The 17789-nt window shown below is 44.0% G+C and overlaps 1 protein-coding gene across 1 annotated transcript in view; it reads left to right on the top strand.

Moving 5' to 3' along the window:
- The first annotated feature begins 3010 nt into the window (after positions 1-3010).
- LOC148102864 (immunoglobulin superfamily member 11-like) overlaps positions 3011-17789 on the top strand; it is a 61444-nt gene continuing 46665 nt past the window's right edge. Inside the window, exons 1-2 of the mRNA XM_087841116.1 lie at positions 3011-3146; positions 3959-4291. Coding sequence (XP_087697242.1) covers positions 3071-3146; positions 3959-4291 — 409 coding nt within the window. The 5' untranslated portion in view covers positions 3011-3070. The remainder of the gene's footprint in view (positions 3147-3958; positions 4292-17789) is intronic.

Below are 17789 nucleotides of genomic sequence, written 5' to 3' on the forward strand. Positions count from 1 at the left end.
AGTAATAAGTGAAGTTGTGCCAGAGATCTTTGTGTTTCCACAGATGTCGTCCTGATCACATCAGCTCCAGTTTTATCTCTTTACAGAGAAACAGACGCTCAGAGCTCCACATGCAAGCTTGATGTGGTCCAAGGATGACGTCCCTGTTTTTTACTGTTATTTAGTCTGTGCTGATACTTTCGCTTCCACTCTGTGGAGGCTCGATGCTCATGACTTTTAAACATTAGTTTTCTCTTTTTTGTTGGTGAAATGAATGAATTAACTTTCTTGTGGGACAACTCGTCCCTTCATGCTCATGAAAAAACATGAAACATTGTCTCAACTTAAAAATAAAACCTTTTCTAAACTTTGTCTTTTCTTTTTTACAGTTAGTTTTCATTCTTGATGTTTCTGTTAGAACAAAGAGCTGTGTCAGCTTTTTTAGCGTCTGTTATTAAATGCTGAATATTATTCCATCTTTCATCCTGCAGTCAGCTGTAAAACATCTAAACTCTACATCACAGGCTGACTAAATGTTGCTTTGTTTGCTTTATTTAGAGTTTGATTTGCTTTTCTGGGTTTCATTCTCAGTATATTGGCGCCCTCTAGTGTCCAAAACTCCAACATGCAGCAAACGGCAATGAGCTAATGAATTAAATGCAGCCTTTACTGGTCCATTAGAAAGACTTGAAGTCTCCTTCTCTCTGTGAGTTGCGCTGGCCTGTGTCCTGCAGTCCTCCTTGCGGGCTGTCCTGTCCCTTCACCTGGCTCTCTGGTTTGGGGTGGGTGCCTCTTCCTTCCAGGATTGCTGGGGGTCTGGGGCTCAGGTATCATGCGCCTTTGGGGGTGGGCCCTGGCACCTGGGTGGTGCTGGCTGGTGCCCTACCAGGCCTTCGGGTCTGTTCGCTGTCCCTTGGCGTCTGCGGTGTTCGAGGCCCTTCTCTCTGGGTGCCCTTACTACGTCTGTGGGGCGGGGATGTGCTTGTTGGCTTATACTTGATCTCCGTGGTGACTTTAGACACTGGTGCAGACTTTCATTGTTTCTCAGAAAAAACAGAGACATCTGGGCCTTCTGGGCTTTATGATGTTTGTGTTCCAGTGATTTGGGCGAGCTTGATCGGGGTGGAGTTGTTCATGCAGCACAAGTTGTTACACTAGCGTACTGTATAAAGAGGTGAGAGAGAAAAAATGGAGAGGTGGCGGATGATGCTTTAAAATAACATTGATTGTCAGACGCCCCAACCCTAAATTACTGTCAAAGTGAATATGTCATGTGAGCCTAGCGCAACTCACTCTTAAATTCTCTCCCCCCCCCCCCCCAAAAAAGTACTATAAGTGAATTATGGATAATTTTTCCTCTCAGTGTGTTAACTTGTTGTTTTCACATTTTATTTTATCCTACCTTATTTCCTTCATCTTTGCTCAGGCTTCCAATATTAAAAAAACAACAACAAGCAAACAACTCAAAATCAAAAGGTAAAAATAATGACAACAGCCAAATCAAGCGTCTTAATTACATTCCTGGTTACAGGAAGGTTACTTTGAGTCATTGCTCCATCTTGTGGTAAATATTGGTATTACATGAATGTGCAGGGAGGCCCTGGTTTCGCTCCAGTTGTCTCTTCACTTTCTGTTTATATCTTTACTTCATTTTTGAAGCTTTAATGCTATTTTTTAACACAGGAATTAACAAAAAAAAGTTATTTTAAAGACGTTCTCTCAGAAATCATCTCTGCTGTAAAGTTCTGAAGGCAAATAACATGAATCAGTTCTCTACCTGGTCCTGGCTGAAGTGACCCTTCAGCGCTCAGCAGAGCTGCAGATCAGCTCTAACTGCAGTCCAGACCCTGATGTGAGAGCAAACCAAGACCAAGGAAGGGCCTGAGCTACTCAGCTATGAATAAATAACGAAAAAAGGTAAAACTCAAAAATTCCTTAAATGAATACTGAGTTTTTCTTAAACTGCGGGAGTGTTTACTTTAAAAGCTGACGCTCTTTAAGTTAATGGTCAGGAGTTTAAAATAAATCAAATACAAAACTTTTTAAGATTTGGTGACAGGGCTGCACCGAGCATAGCACACAGAAACTAAAAGATCTCATTAAACATTTTGCTTCGACAGACAATTACAAGCTTTTTTGTGGTTTTTCATTTGTTTTTCTTAAATACATGAAAATGAAACAATAAATAATAGGTTTTTTTAATGAAGTTTTAAAAAATCCTGTAAACGTGTTGTAGAATAATCGCCTGAACTTTCAAAGTAAGAGTACGTTAAAATGCTTAAAAAAGAAAAGCCTAAAGTCTCGTGTGGGAGACACGTGGAGCTCGAGTTCTTCATTACCTCAAAATCATCCTTGATTTTATTCAGCTGAGTTTAAATAATGACTTTGATAATGACAGCGTCGGGCTGCTGTCTGAATGTAACAGTAACAGAATCACGTTTCAGCAGCTTTCGTTCGGCTGTCCACATGTTGGTCAGATATTTAAGATATTTGTGGTTTTTGTTTGTGGTTTTGGAAGGATGAGGACCTGATGGACTCTGATCAGAACCTGTACAGGTATAAATCTGCTCTGGACTCGTGCGTTCTGTGTTTATTGGGCGGCGCCCTGCATTAATTCTTGCAACGGGCCTGCGCATGTTTAAACGTGACATGCCCACAGTGAACTTCTAGGAAATGTGATGCTGTTTTGTTTCAGTGAACTGCACTTCTCTGGAAACAGTTTTTACATGTTCCTCTGTCATCCAACCAGCTCGACCGACGAAGGACAGGATGTAACAGCTGTAACGTGATGCATGCATGAAAAATGTGAAGTAATGAAAGGTTGACTCCACGTGTGACGATGGTCTGCACTGCGTAGATTTTTCTCTCCAGTCTGTTAAGGCAGAGTTTCAGACACACACACACACACACCAGGAAAGACCTGCTCACATTCCTGCTCCAGCCTGAGTCACACCGGACTCAACGACTCGTGAACTCCTGGGATTTTTTTGGATTTCATTTTTTGGGGATTTGCAGGAAGTGGTCACTCACTTTTAGAGATTTAAGCTGCTGTTGTTTGGATCACCGGGAGGAACAGACTTTATTCAGCAACATGTTTTTATCGGAGCTTTTATCTCTCAGCCTCTTCCCTCTGACGGTGTCTGCGGTAACAGCAGGACATGAAAACGGTAAGAAATCATCAGTAACTGTGATCACAGCGTCTCCCTGAGAGTTTGTTCTGAACAGAGCTTCACAGCAACTGTTCAAACTCACCTGCAGTCAAAGACACAAGCCTTCCTGCCTTTTTGTTACGGTATAAATATTTTTGTCTGTTTTATATTCCACTTTTAAAATTCAATTTTATTCAATTCAATAAAAGGTCAGATGAACAGAATCAAATTTTCGGATTTACTTACCTGAATAATTGCATTAAAACATCCAGTGAGCTGCAGTTCTCTGGGTGAAATGCTTTCATAATGTCAGAGAAGAATGGCGAGGAAGGCAACTCTAATAACCTCTCGTTACAAGCAAAGTGGTTACTCTCGTTACAAGAGCATCTCTGAACACACTTTGGACCTTGTAGATGGGCTGCAGCAGCAGAAGAGCACACTGGGGCCCGCTGTCAGCAGAACAGGAAACTGAGGCTAAACTGAGCAAACAGCAGAATAGAAAAACGTTGCCTGGTGTGATGAGACTTTATTTCTGCTGCCATGTTTAGATGGCGGGTCAGAATATGGAGTAGATAAAAGGAAGCATGGCTTCATCCTTCCTGTTATCGTTCTAGTTGCTGGTGGTGTGGGTCTCTGTACCAGCGTCATTACAACTCCACGCTGCCTACCTGAGTTTTGACTACAGTACACCATCTCCTGATGGCTGCTTCCAACAGGACAGCACTTAACGCTTAAAGAAGCTTAAACCGTCTCCAACTGGTTTCTCCAACATGACGATAAGATCAGTGTACTCGAATGACCTGAGGTTTAAACTGTGATTCATTCTTTAGGAACCGTCATGGTGGTGGCATCTGAAGGAAGTTACATCATCTTGCCGTGCTCGCTCAGCTCCCAGGAGAGCCTCGTACAGACGCGCTTTGATTGGAGGAAAAACGGCGACAGGGAGGTGTTTGTGTACGACGCTGGACTTCATTACAACAACGGCCTGCGAGGTCAAGACGAGCACTTCAGAGGACGCGTGTCACACTTTTCAGACCAGCTGAAGTTTGGTAACGCCTCCATCATCATCAGAAACACCAAGCTGGCCGACAGTGGCGACTACACCTGTGATTTTCCATTTCATCAACCGGACAGAGAAACATTTAACGTCACCCTCGTTGTTGGTGAGTCTTTCATTTCTGAAAACAAACTAAAGACCAAGTGTAAAAAGCGAAGCACACGTGAACTTTTATAACAGACAAGAGGTGAAATATTCATTTTTTACCACAATACTGATATAAAAACTTTATACTGATTTGATATCAGTAATATTTGGTGTTTTCTGCTGTTACTGTAACCAATACGTCTACTCACAAAAGAATGAGTGAAGCAATATGGATAACAGCAGAGGACAATTTATTTAGGGTCTGATGGCAATTTACCATCGGTGTCCAGCACTTTAAAGGATTGATGGACTGGAGCACATCTGTCCTTAACATACCCTCTTGAACATCAGCTTGACACTGATACATCAAAGGAAACTTAACAGACTTTAAGTGCAAATGTTTCAACCTGAACAACTTAAAACTTCTCTGGGATACAATACAAACAAAGACAAGAAGAAGAAAAAAATAGTTCCATCAATAGTCACTTCTCCTAACCAGGAGACAAGTGAATATATTATGTAAAGAGTCTTTTTTCTCAGTCCTGGGGTTGTAACACCACAACCTCCTCAGTCCGTAATCAGAGAGTGTCTATTTGACAATAACCAAAATGTCTTTGGATAGTCTTTGTGAATGCAAAAACAAAACAAAACAAAACAACGGTGTTAGCTGGCCAGCAAAATAAAGAGAGTGTGTGGCACTGAGTGCGGGCGTGTGTGAGTACTTCGGTCCAAATAATCGTGGTCCGGATGGATGAATGGAGGGCAGCCGCCGGTCCTTTAATGGCACCAGCGAGACAGCACAGTAGTAAGGCAGCCCAGCAGTAAAGCAGCACAGCAGTAAGGCAGCACAGCAGTAAGGCAGCACAGCAGCGAAGCGTCTGGCAGGAGAACGAACAATAGTCTTTTTTTAAGGCTACTGCAGAAGAAGATATTCCCCGCTAGCTCACCCAAGCTTGCTCTCTGGCACAGCTACAAGCCATGTGAGCTCATAGCCCCTCCCGCTAGGATGTACTACCACAGTCGACTGTCGTAAAGCAGCCGCAAACCAATAGCAATAAAAAAAACTCAAAATCATTGAAGAACATTTTATAACTGAACACCCAATATAGATATACATATATATATACTGAATATTACACAATATCAGACAACCCAATTAACACTGGGTTACATCCACCCCTGCTTAAAGTGTGACGTCCCCGTCACTATCACCTGACAGAGATTGCACTAACCCAGCAATCTGTTGCTGTAATGACAGGAAAAAATTATTGAGCAATGCAAGTGTCATCGGCGCATTGAAACTGTGATGCTTACAATCGACTTTGTAGCCGACCTGATAGTCACTGAGGTAAGCCGGTGGCACCCTCCTCCTTTGTGGCCTACCACATGTTGGGGCTGGGCTGAGCACCTCCTCAGCGTTTGCTTTCTCCGATCCCGTCAGATCTAGAATGAATTCAGGTGCCCCAGGGTCCAGAGGATACTGTGGCTGGGACGCCTCCTGTTCTCCCAGAACATCCCTTTGATCCGCCAACAAGTCATTGTCAGGAAATTGGCTGGATGTAAAGTTTATTTCCTCGTCTTGCCCAAACTCCTCCTCCAGCTGAGTTTCTTCTGTGTTGCTCCCTGCATCCGCTCTCATGAGAGGTTGAACCGAACTGGTTAGCACATCCTGACTGTCACATTGCAGGTTAACCGGTAGGAACCCACAGGGAAGAAGCATGTCACGATGCAGAACTCGCTCTCTGCCCTCTGCATCCTCTGGCCTAATCACATAAACTGGGATAGACTCATCCGGCTGCTTAACAACGATGTGCACAATAGGTTCCCACTTATCAGAGATTTTGTGTTTCTTTCTGAGGCTCAGATTCCTTACCAGGACTCTGTCACCCACTTCCAAAGGAAGGGCAGTAACCTTAGCATCCCAGCGTCTTTTGTTCAACAATTGTCTCTTCTCAGCATTTCTTGAGGCTAGGTCGTATGCATACTTCAGCCTACTCTTTAGTTCTCGTACATACTGAATGTGTGTTCTGGTGCTGTGGCCACGTGGACTAAGTCCAAAACAGAGGTCAATCGGAAGGCGTGGCTCTCTACCAAACATCAGAAGGAAGGGTGCTTCTCCAGTTGCGTCATGTTTTGTACAGTTATAAGCATGTACAAGGGGGCGAACATACTTCCTCCACTCCTCTTTTTTCTTATCCTCCAGAGTTCCGAGGAGGTCCAACAGAGTCCTGTTGAATCTTTCCACTGGATTTCCACGTGGATGGTAGGGTGTCGTACGGGACTTTGTAATCCCTGCTAGTTTACAAAGCTCTGCCACTATTTCAGATTCAAAACAAGCACCTTGATCACTATGGATTCTGCGAGGAAACCCATAGTGACTGATGAAGTTCTCCCATAACACCGTGGACACCGTTTTCGCTGTCTGATCTCTCGTGGGATATGCCTGTGCATATTTTGTAAAATGATCAGTTAGTACTAGGATGTTCCTGGTGTCTCTCGAATCGGGTTCTATTGTCAGAAAATCTATGCACACTAACTCAAGGGGACCACTGACTTTGATGTTTACAAGTTTAGAGGCTTTCTGCACTCGTGCCTTTCGTTTCACACACCTCTCACATGTTTTACATTTGTTCTCAATGTAGCTAGCCATTTTTGGCCAGTAAAACCTCGCTCTAGCCAGTTCTAAGGTTCTCTCAATACCCATGTGACCTGTCTCGTCATGAACACCTTGGAAGGCTCTCTCTCGATGGCTATTAGGGATGACAAGTTGATGGAAGGCCTCCCCCTTTTGATCAAAAACTCTACGGTATAGCACCCCCTCAACTAGAAGTAACTTGGATTTCTCCCGCAAAAACAGAACCACCTCAGGTTCCTCAGACTTTCTGTCAAAAGTCTCATCCCCAGTCTCTAAAATGCCTATGATGCGGACTAAAGAGCTGTCATTTCTCTGTAACTGATACCAGTCCACCATAGACATTCCTGGTAGGGCTGACTGGCCAGGTATGGGGACTGGATCCTCAAGGTCATCAGGAACCGCACTGTCATTGCACAAGAGTGTTTCCACGGCAGGGATTACAGTGTCGACTGTCTGTGTGCCTTCACCTAAGATTGTGTTGACATTGACACTATGACGCTTACACAAAGTACTCATTGCCTCCCCATCGAGAACTTTAAACTCCTCAGGGGACAAGCTAGCACATTCCAGCATGCTGGAGATTTTTCTGTCTGTCTCCAGGGACTCCTCGTCCTCCTCTGAGGGTCCATGAGGCCTCCTAGAGAGCCCGTCAGCGTCAGTGTTATGTTGGCCAGATTTGTAGTGTATGTCAAAGTTGTAAAGCGACAGAGCAGCAAGCCATCTGTGACTTGTAGCATCAAGCTTCGCACTGGTCAACACATATGTCATAGGGTTGTTATCAGTCAGCACCTTGAAATTAGCCCCATACAAATAATCATGGAACTTCTCACTTACTGCCCACTTGAGGGCGAGAAATTCTAATTTATGTACAGGGTAATTCTTTTCGCTTTTGGAGAGGCCACGACTAGCATAAGCTACTACTCGAGTCTGACCGTCTTGAACCTGATACAACGCTGCCCCTAGGCCTGACATACTGGCATCTGTGTGTAGTACGTACGGGAGCTGCCAGTTGGCGAAAGCCAGAACAGGTGCTGAAATCAGTTTTTCAACAATAAGGCCAAAAGCAGCCTGGCAGGCAGGGGTCCATTTTGCCCCAAGTGAGGGTGACTTTGTTCGTGGCCAATGTTTTTGGCCTTTATGCCTGGGGGCTAGTTCTCCCTTCAACAAGTCATTGAGAGGCCTGACAATGCAAGAATAATCCCTCACAAACCGCCTGTAATACCCCGTGAAACCTAGAAATGACCGAAGCTCTTTGGCATTTTGTGGGCATGGCCAGTCTTTCACAGCAGTAATTTTGTCTGGGTCAGGCTGGATCCCCTGGGCAGATATTACATGCCCCAGATATTTCACGGAGGTTTGGAAGAACTTGCATTTAGAAGGGGATAACTTCAGACCAAACTCAGCAATGCGCTTAAGGACCTTCATCACCCGCTCTTCATGCTCTTCCAGTGAGTTGGAGAAGATTATGAGGTCATCTAGAAATGCAACAACCTCCTGGAGGTTAATTCCCTCCATCACTTTCTCCATGGTCCGTTGAAACGTGGCAGGGGAGTTAGTCAAGCCTTGAGGCATCCTCCGAAATTGCCATGTTCCAAACGGCGTTGTAAATGCTGTCTTGGGTCGATCACATGGCTCAACTTCAAGTTGATAGTACCCGCTCTTGAGATCTAAAACAGTGAACCATTTTGAACCAGAGAGCAGAGTGAACGTCTCCTCTATACGAGGCAATGGGTATGCGTCCTTTTTGGTGAAGTTGTTTAGTCTCCGATAATCTACCACCATTCGCAGTTCCCCATTCTTTTTCCTAACAAGCACTACTGGAGAGGCATAGGGGCTATGTGACTCCTCTATAATGCCTGCTGCCAAAAGGTCTTGGAGGTGTCTTTTCAAGTCATTGAAATCAGCGGGCGAAACACGTCTTGTCCGCTCTTTGAATGGGACATGAGGTTCTAACTCAATGCGATGACTGACCCCAGTCACACTACCAACGTCAAGATCATGTTTCGAGAAAGCATCTGATGCTTCTTTGACAATTCTAGCCTGTATGTGCTCTTTAAATTGTGGTGATATCGGGCTGTCCCCAAAATCAAGGCCAAGAGGCACCGCAGATTGGCTACCGTCTTCGCGGTGAGAAGCTAGCAGGGAATGTGCCTGCAGAGGAGCATCTTTGGGCTGGGGGTTCAGATCAGAGAGTGCAACGGGAACTGCCCAATCAATGGGGGAGCACTCAGCAATAGCTGTCCCAGGATACAGTGTGATGCCCCGCCGAGAGGCATTTTTGACCGCAACTTTAAACTTACAGTGGGACATAGGTTTTACATCCACTATCTGGTCATAGATGATAAGCCCCCCTGGTGTGGGTGTGTCCTCCGAGCTACACACAAGAGCCTGAAATTTATCGCTCCCGGGTTTAGTGTGGCAGATGGCTTTTAAAGTATACACCTCACCAGGTTTCAAATGCACCGGTACCTTGCTGGAGAGTGCAACACGGAGGGCTTTGACCTCGTCTGCTTGGGGGTCAGCCTGTTTGAAACATTCGGTATATGCCATGACCCAGTTGGTGTCAATGGGTAGAGTCTGCAGGAACTTTGCTCCACCCTTTTTTTGACAGTCTTGTATCATGGGACCTAACACATTTGTGCCCACAAGAAGAGAAAACTTATCATTGTATGATTGATCTGGACTAACTAATGCTAAGATGTTGAAACACTTGTCTGTGCCACAAGCACTTTCAGGGAACTGAACTTTAGCCTCAATGTACCCCACATATGGTACCTTTTGTCCAGCCGCACCTTCGATGTCTAGTACCTCTTTTATAGAGAACAGTTCTCTATGAGAAAGATAGCGAGAATAGAATGACTCTGATATTATTGACACTTGGGACCCGGTGTCAATTAAACACCGACACGGAACTTGATCTAACCATGCTAAACCATCACAAGGCTCCCCAATTAGACCCTGGGGAAACTGGGAAGGCACCGTTGGAGCTGGGGCTTCGTACATGCACTGGCTTGAAGGCTTGGAACTGCTCTGACCATCAGCTCCTGCTCGTTCCACAGCAGGAGCTCCTACTTGTTTAAAGGCAAGTTGGACTGTGGACTATTCTGTCGTTGAGCCATTGAACACTGGCTTTGCCCAGCACTGTGCCTTTCACACAATTTCTTTTGCACTAATATGGCATTGGTTGGGTTTGAACATTGTGGCAGCATATGTGAATCCTCCCCACAATTATAGCAAAATTTCCCAACCCTTTTATGATCACCAGGTAGCCTAGCAGGAGTTGGTGGAGATGGATTGTGGATTTTGGTTTTGTGCGATAGCTTCTGCCTAGTTTTATCACTTTTGGGAGACTGAGAATTTGCTGCAGATGAGTTGTTCATTAGCTCTGCTTCTAGCTGCCTGATTCTCTCCTCCAGTTGCTCTCTGGTACAAGCATCCAGAGCTGTGGGAGGTGTGCCAGAAGGCCTGCAGTCATCTGTGGCTACAAGGGTTCGAGCCTGCACTTTAGTTGAGGTGCCGCTCATGTAACGTCTCCTGCGCATTTCTTTTAATTGACTCTCTTTCTCATAAGTTCTGATTTTAAAAAGCAGCTCTGAGAAAGTGGGAATAACATGATGTGCAGATCCCACCATTTCTTTTAGATGCAGAGTGGCAATTAGAGAGTCATCCCAGCAACCTCTGAGGAACTGCTTTAGTAGCTGAACATCAAAATCACTTCTAGGTATGCCGTTACCGTCAACTACCTCCTGCAGCAACGTCTGGAGTCGGCGCAAGTAATCAGATGCCTTTTCTCCACTATTCTGATGAGTCTCTAGGTACTGGATATACAGCTCTTCACCTCCAGTGACATTGCCATAAGCCTTGTCGAGCTCATTGAGGTAGTCTTTTGGTGGTGCTTGAGACCCAATAGAAAGGGCCACATTCAAAGCAGGGCTAGCCAAGCTATCGAGGAAAACACGGCGCTGCTGCCCTTCGGAAAGGGTAGAGTCATTTAGTACCTGTTTAGCTCTAAGTCGCCATACTCTGTACTCTACCTCATTAGGGGGTTTTGGAGAATTTCCTGAAAATGAGCGGAGCTCAAAAGCAGAGGGAGTGTGCATGGGCGAGTCATGTTTTACAATGTGCTCCACAATGAGTCTCTGAACCTCCACTGGCACAGGATCAACAAGCAGGGAGTCCGCATCAAGTGCCTGTTTAGCTTTGAGCGCATGGCTATCATCACAGGCGGCAGTTGACCTGGGACCGGGTGTGGACTGAGTTTTAACTCCCAAGGCAGGAGTTGAGGTAGCTAACCCCTTATATGTATCATTTTTCCCACACATATGGCTCACTGCAGCCTGATTTAAAGTCATGGGGCTCACATTATATGCTAATGCCAGTTCGTTTACTTGTTCTCTGAAACTAGCAGTCACATCATCAATTGCTCGAGCAAGGGGGACCACATCATGCGCCAGGTGAAAACTGTCAGGTCCCTGAGGACAGTACTCATCTATCTGAATAACCTCCCAACACTCCCCATCTGCTGAATGTTCTCCATCTAAGAGCATTGGGGTAATGGACTCAGTGAACTGACACAAAATAGTGTCAGGGAGACTATCTATTGGTTGGATTTTGACAACGTGATCCAGCAAAGCGAATGCTCTTTGCACCTCTTGTATTTTAATCTTGGCTTTAGCCCCTTTTAACAAAACAGTGTACTCTGGATCAAAACCATACCTGTCACAAAACTCCATTGTCTCTCTCTGCAAAGCAGTAGATTAATTCACAGATGTCTGTGCATGTGCTTCAGGATAAAGTTAGTGATGCGCTCCAGTCCCTGTTCGGGCGCCAATTTTTCCTACTACTTTTAGTTGTAACCAATACGTCTACTCACAAAAGAATGAGTGAAGCAATATGGATAACAGCAGAGGACAATTTATTTAGGGTCTGATGGCAATTTACCATCGGTGTCCAGCACTTTAAAGGATTGATGGACTGGAGCACATCTGTCCTTAACATACCCTCTTGAACATCAGCTTGACACTGATACATCAAAGGAAACTTAACAGACTTTAAGTGCAAATGTTTCAACCTGAACAACTTAAAACTTCTATGGGATACAATACAAACAAAGACAAGAAGAAGAAAAAAATAGTTCCATCAATAGTCACTTCTCCTAACCAGGAGACAAGTGAATATATTATGTAAAGAGTCTTTTTTTCTCAGTCCTGGGGTTGTAACACCACAACCTCCTCAGTCCGTAATCAGAGAGTGTCTATTTGACAATAACCAAAATGTCTTTGGATAGTCTTTGTGAATGCAAAAACAAAACAAAACAAAACAACGGTGTTAGCTGGCCAGCAAAATAAAGAGAGTGTATGGCACTGAGTGCGGGCGTGTGTGAGTACTTCGGTCCAAATAATCGTGGTCCGGATGGATGAATGGAGGGCAGCCGCCGGTCCTTTAATGGCACCAGCGAGACAGCACAGTAGTAAGGCAGCCCAGCAGTAAAGCAGCACAGCAGTAAGGCAGCACAGCAGCGAAGCGTCTGGCAGGAGAACGAACAATAGTCTTTTTTTTTTAAGGCTACTGCAGAAGAAGATATTCCCCGCTAGCTCACCCAAGCTTGCTCTCTGGCACAGCTACAAGCCATGTGAGCTCATAGCCCCACAGTGACATACGAACTTGGCTACCAACGTCCGCTTAGCATGGCGGCTAATTGTCGAGCTTGCTAGCTTATCCCCGATTAGCGATTAGCACCTTAATAACCATTACTACACAGCACATCATAGCAAACACATAATAACACATGGAATAATATAATATACATACAAAACAGATTTTTACCTGGCAGGAGAACGAACAATAGTCTTTTTTTAAGGCTACTGCAGAAGAAGATATTCCCCGCTAGCTCACCCAAGCTTGCTCTCTGGCACAGCTACAAGCCATGTGAGCTCATAGCCCCTCCCGCTAGGATGTACTACCACAGTCGACTGTCGTAAAGCAGCCGCAAACCAATAGCAATAAAAAAAACTCAAAATCATTGAAGAACATTTTATAACTGAACACCCAATATAGATATACATATATATATACTGAATATTACACAATATCAGACAACCCAATTAACACTGGGTTACATTACCAGTGTTGGGGAGTAACGGAATACATGTACCGCCGTTACGTATTTAAAATACAAAATATGAGTAACTGTATTCCGTTACAGTTACCGTTTAAAAAGGTGGTATTTAGAATACAGTTACTTTGTTGAAATAAATGGATTATATGGCGGTACTTCCCTGTTTCATATTGTGGCGGGTCAGGACTGTTTGGGTTTTGTTTGACAGCTACGTTCTGTTGTTCCAGGCGGCAGCGTTACGGTTGCCATGGTTACAGGGTGACGCTCTCTCTCTGCGTGTTTCCTGGGTGAGAGAGGCCTTTTTGTTGTTGTTGTCGTCGTGCTAAGCTAATAGGCAGAATGCTACCGGTATAGCTCTAAAGAATGTAGCATCATAGGCAGTGTAGTCCGTGCTGCAGGGAGAATGGACTGCCATACACGTTATGTGTCTGTGAGCGAGGGAGGGAGAAAAAGGAAAAGTACGAGCTGTCATCGGGCAAAAACGGGAGCTGGAAGCATGTAAATATAATAATAACCACTGCAGCCAAGAAGAGAGCCTGACGAGCCCAGCTGTAAGTAAGCTATTAAGACTCGACTGTACACCGTGTTCGTGTTTTCCTCTGAAACAATAAGTTCTGTTGGAGCAGCCTTTCAACGCCTCTCTCTGTCTCTGCTAGCAAAGTTGACCCAGACAACAAAGTAAAGCTAGTTTTCAGCTACGAGCCCGACACAGAACCCACCGTATTAGCCAGAGGTCCCTTTACTACGGTTCGGAGCCGCGGACCTTCAGTAACAGTAATAAATCACAGCAATAGTACATTCATGTAGTTGTAAACAGCATGATAATATATTAAGTAATCCAAAGTATTCAGAATACGTTACTGTCATTGAGTAACGTAACGGAATACGTTACAGAATACATTTTGGGACATGTATTCTGTATTGGAATACATTTTAAAAGTAACCTTCCCAACACTGGCTGTTAATGACAAAAGAAATCAAGTGTATCGATCGTGCTCCACACTCTTAGTGCTGTTAGTGTTGGTTCACACAACCCTTTGTGGGGAAAGTGACCGCAGATATTTATCTCCTGATGCCTCTGCTTGTTCTCGGGATGAAAACAGGGTGTGTTCAGACAGGCTGGCTGGTAGGAAAACAAATCAGCAGAAACAAATCTTATTCTACATTCCTCAGATTCAACAGTCATGTGTCCTGTAACCCACTTCAGACGTGTCATGAAGCAGGAACAACAACGCAGAACTTTTCCCTGTTTCACTGAAGACAGTTTTAAGCTACTTGGCTGATTTGCTTGTTCTGACTCGTGTTTCCTGCTGCTGTGTTCACAGGTGCAGCTCCGAAGCCGTTTGTTGGGATCCTGAACATCAGCGAGGCCGGGGTGCAGCTGAAGTGTGAGGTCAGAGGTGCTTCTCCGAAGCCTAAAGTAGAGTGGAGGGACAGCGATGGGAACATCCTTCCTGCTGAGGAGCCACAGCTGTCACACACAGGAGAGCGCTATGACATCACCCTCCTCACCACGGTGACCAGGACAAACAGCAGCCTCTTCCTCTGTGTAGCCACGCAGGAGGAGCTCAGCCACCGAGCTGCTGACGAGATCTTTGTTCCAGGTTTGATTCCCGCTCGTCATGTTTCAGTCTGTGAATGATGCTGTTTTCATGAATGTGCTTTTTGTTGATCACAGACTAAATTATTATTTCTGAACCAGCACTTTGTGCATGTCATGGCGACTCGTGTTAACAGCAGGCTGGTGTCGTGTGTTTCAGACCAGCTGTTTGATTCGTGCGGTGGAGACATCGTGCTCATCGTTTCATTTGTTTGTGGGATTCTCTCTGCGGTCGTGCTGATAGCTGTGTTTGTGTGTTTCCTCTACTTTACCGTCTAATCGTCCATGAAGGTACGTTTGAATGATGGATTATATCAACATCTCTGTAATCTGTCCACATGACTGTACCGCGGATATTAATTTTTGTTTTATTTTCTTATTCACAGCTTCTTTTTTTGTTGGGTCTTTATTCTATGTGTGTGTGTGTGTGTGTGTGTGTGTTGATGTTGCCTTAAATATAATTTCTTTGTCCCTGAGGAGGTTTCACTGAGCATATTCACATCAGTTTGTTCTGCTGTGTGTTTGATTGTGCTGAAATGTAAAGCAGGAACTTGATGTGTTCAGGTTCAGGGTTGATTGTCTGCAGTTTGGTGCGTTGATGTTTTTATCTGTGAACCTGGGAAAAATATGAGCTACAGAAACAAAGAAAAGTTATATTTCATTTCATTTATTTGTTTATTTCACACTTGGTTCAACAGTTTCCACAGTTAGTTCTTTCAGACAAACCAACCACATGGGCGATCGTGGCTCAAGAGTTGGGAGTTCGCATTGTAATTGGAAGGTTGCCGGTTCGAGCCCCGGCTCCGACAGTCTCGGTCGTTGTGTCCTTGGGCAAGACGCTTCACCTGCCGCCTACTGGTGAAGTGTCTCGGCCAGAAGGGCCGATGGCGCGATATGGCAGCCTCGCTTCTGTCAGTCTGCCCCAGGGCAGCTGTGGCTACAACTGTAGTTGCCTCCACCAGTGTGTGACTGGGTGTGTAAAGCTTTGGGGTCCCTAGGGGGGACTAGTAAAAGTGCTATACAAATACAGGCCATTTACCATTTTACATGAATAAATGACCAAAGAAAGAAAAATATTTATGTTAAGCTCGAGCTCTTGTTGCAAAATCATATTTTTGGTTTATTTGTTGTTGTTTTAATGACCAAAATGAAAAGTATCAGATTCGAGAAGTTTGCATCGTGCCGTGATGTGTTTAAAGCAGGAGGTTAACTGGTGTGAGTGTGAGTGGTTGTCTGTGTCTGTGTTGGCCCTGTGACAGACTGCTGATCTGTCCTGGGTTAGCCCCGCCTCTCGCCCTGTGGATGCTGGGATAGACTCCACCCCCTGCATCCCTGAGGAGGATGAGCAGAGGAGGAGGGATAGTTGTTTCTCCTGCTAACAGGTGATGTGTGACTTGTTGAGTTTCTTTATTGAAACTTGCAGTCATGAACATATTATAGATGCAGATTAATAAGCCTCACAGCTGCTTCTGCTCACTGGGTTCATTGTCAACATTAAAATCTTTAGAGTTAAAGAGTTTCACTCACAGTCCAGTGGCTTTAAATGAGATGCTGATAACTGTCAGCTTTTTGGGAGCTCCATTTATCACGTGTATGTGTTGATGTAAAAGTTGCCTTTGTGTAATATTTACTTTGATCTCTTGTTTGCAGATTCTTAGAGAAACCAGAGTGATGATCCTTCTAAGGATCCTTGTAACGGTGACACGGAGCTGCCACATCAGACACTCAGAAGAAACTTCTTCTCTGTTCAGGACGACAGATTCATACGTCAGTGAAATGAAATCTTTACTTTCACTCTTGTCTCATATTGAGTCAGCGTGAAGGAAATGCTGCTGTTTTATATTTATTTTAAAATTATGGCTCATGATGAAATGAATGATTTTTTATTGTCACATGAAGCAGTGACTTCCATGATGCTCATGACACATGAAACATGATCATGGCTGTTGTTACTGGGAAATGAACACTAAGCTACAGTAAAGTCCAGCTTTGCTCTGCACTTTAATGTTTGTGCTCTCACACTGTCATTACCTTATTAATGCTGCGTTTCATATCTGTTTCATATCTGTGCTGTTTCATTTAATTAAGACAAATATGGCCTTCATCTTTTATTCATTCTCTTATTTCTCTATGTTTGAAATTGTTGTGCAGTGCACCGGTGCTAGCTGCGCCAAATTTTGAGCGCACTGTTACTGGGCTCAGCTAACCCATGTTTAACCAGGTATTCAACTTCCTGTTGCATTAAAATCCGCTTGGTTGTATTTACTCTATAAGCATGTTGTTTTATTGGCTTATCAACTTCCACAACGATATCATGAAAGAGCGCAGACGTCTGCTGAGGATGGTCAGAGAAAAGCAGCAAATTAGCTTCAATCAGATCAAGGATTTCTTTGCGGGCAGAATCTGACAGATGCGACAGAAAAGATTCTACGTCCTCTAACACTTCTGAGTTTCGCAAACGGGCCACAGGGATACAACTGCTCTTCTCAATCAAGTCATCATCTTGCAAAACATACAGTGGTGGTGCCGAAAAATTTCAAGATTTGAAATTTTGTATAAAATCCAGAATAAAATCTTTCCTTCTGATTTAATGATTATTTGCTGCTGTAGAGTAGCAGGACAGTGATGGAAACATCCTTCCTAATGAGGAAGTTGTACTTTTGCTGAGCAAGTCTTGACTTATATGTGTATGTCTATGACTTGTATTCTTCTTTCTAAAGTCTTTAAAAGAAGACATTTTCTGTCCTTACACCTGACCATTTTTGGAATATTTACTTAAGTATGACTGACCGTGAATCTTTCAAGCCTAAATTGTAACCGTGTGTGTGTAAAGGTACGTTTATCTCTGAGGTATAACACTTCTTTTTTAACTCCCAAAAGTCAAAAAATGTAACTACAAACAGTTCAGACAAAGGAATTTCTGTGTTTTTCACCGACTGATCAAAGAAAAAATAATGATGATCAAAAATGTAAAAATAAATAAATAAATAAATTAAATCTGAGTATTAAATAAATTGTTCTCTTTGTGTGTCTGCAGCTCAGACGCAGTCTCATACACTCAGCCCAAACTTCACACTCAGATGATTTTCCTTGTTTTGTTTTCACTGATTCATTTACAGTGTTGGGATTAACGTGTTGTTAAGTAACTACGCTATTATTGTGGT

The sequence above is a fragment of the Neolamprologus brichardi genome, chromosome 5, assembly GCF_056152115.1.
Source record: "Neolamprologus brichardi isolate AB-2024 chromosome 5, ASM5615211v1, whole genome shotgun sequence".
Lineage (NCBI taxonomy): Eukaryota > Metazoa > Chordata > Actinopteri > Cichliformes > Cichlidae > Neolamprologus > Neolamprologus brichardi.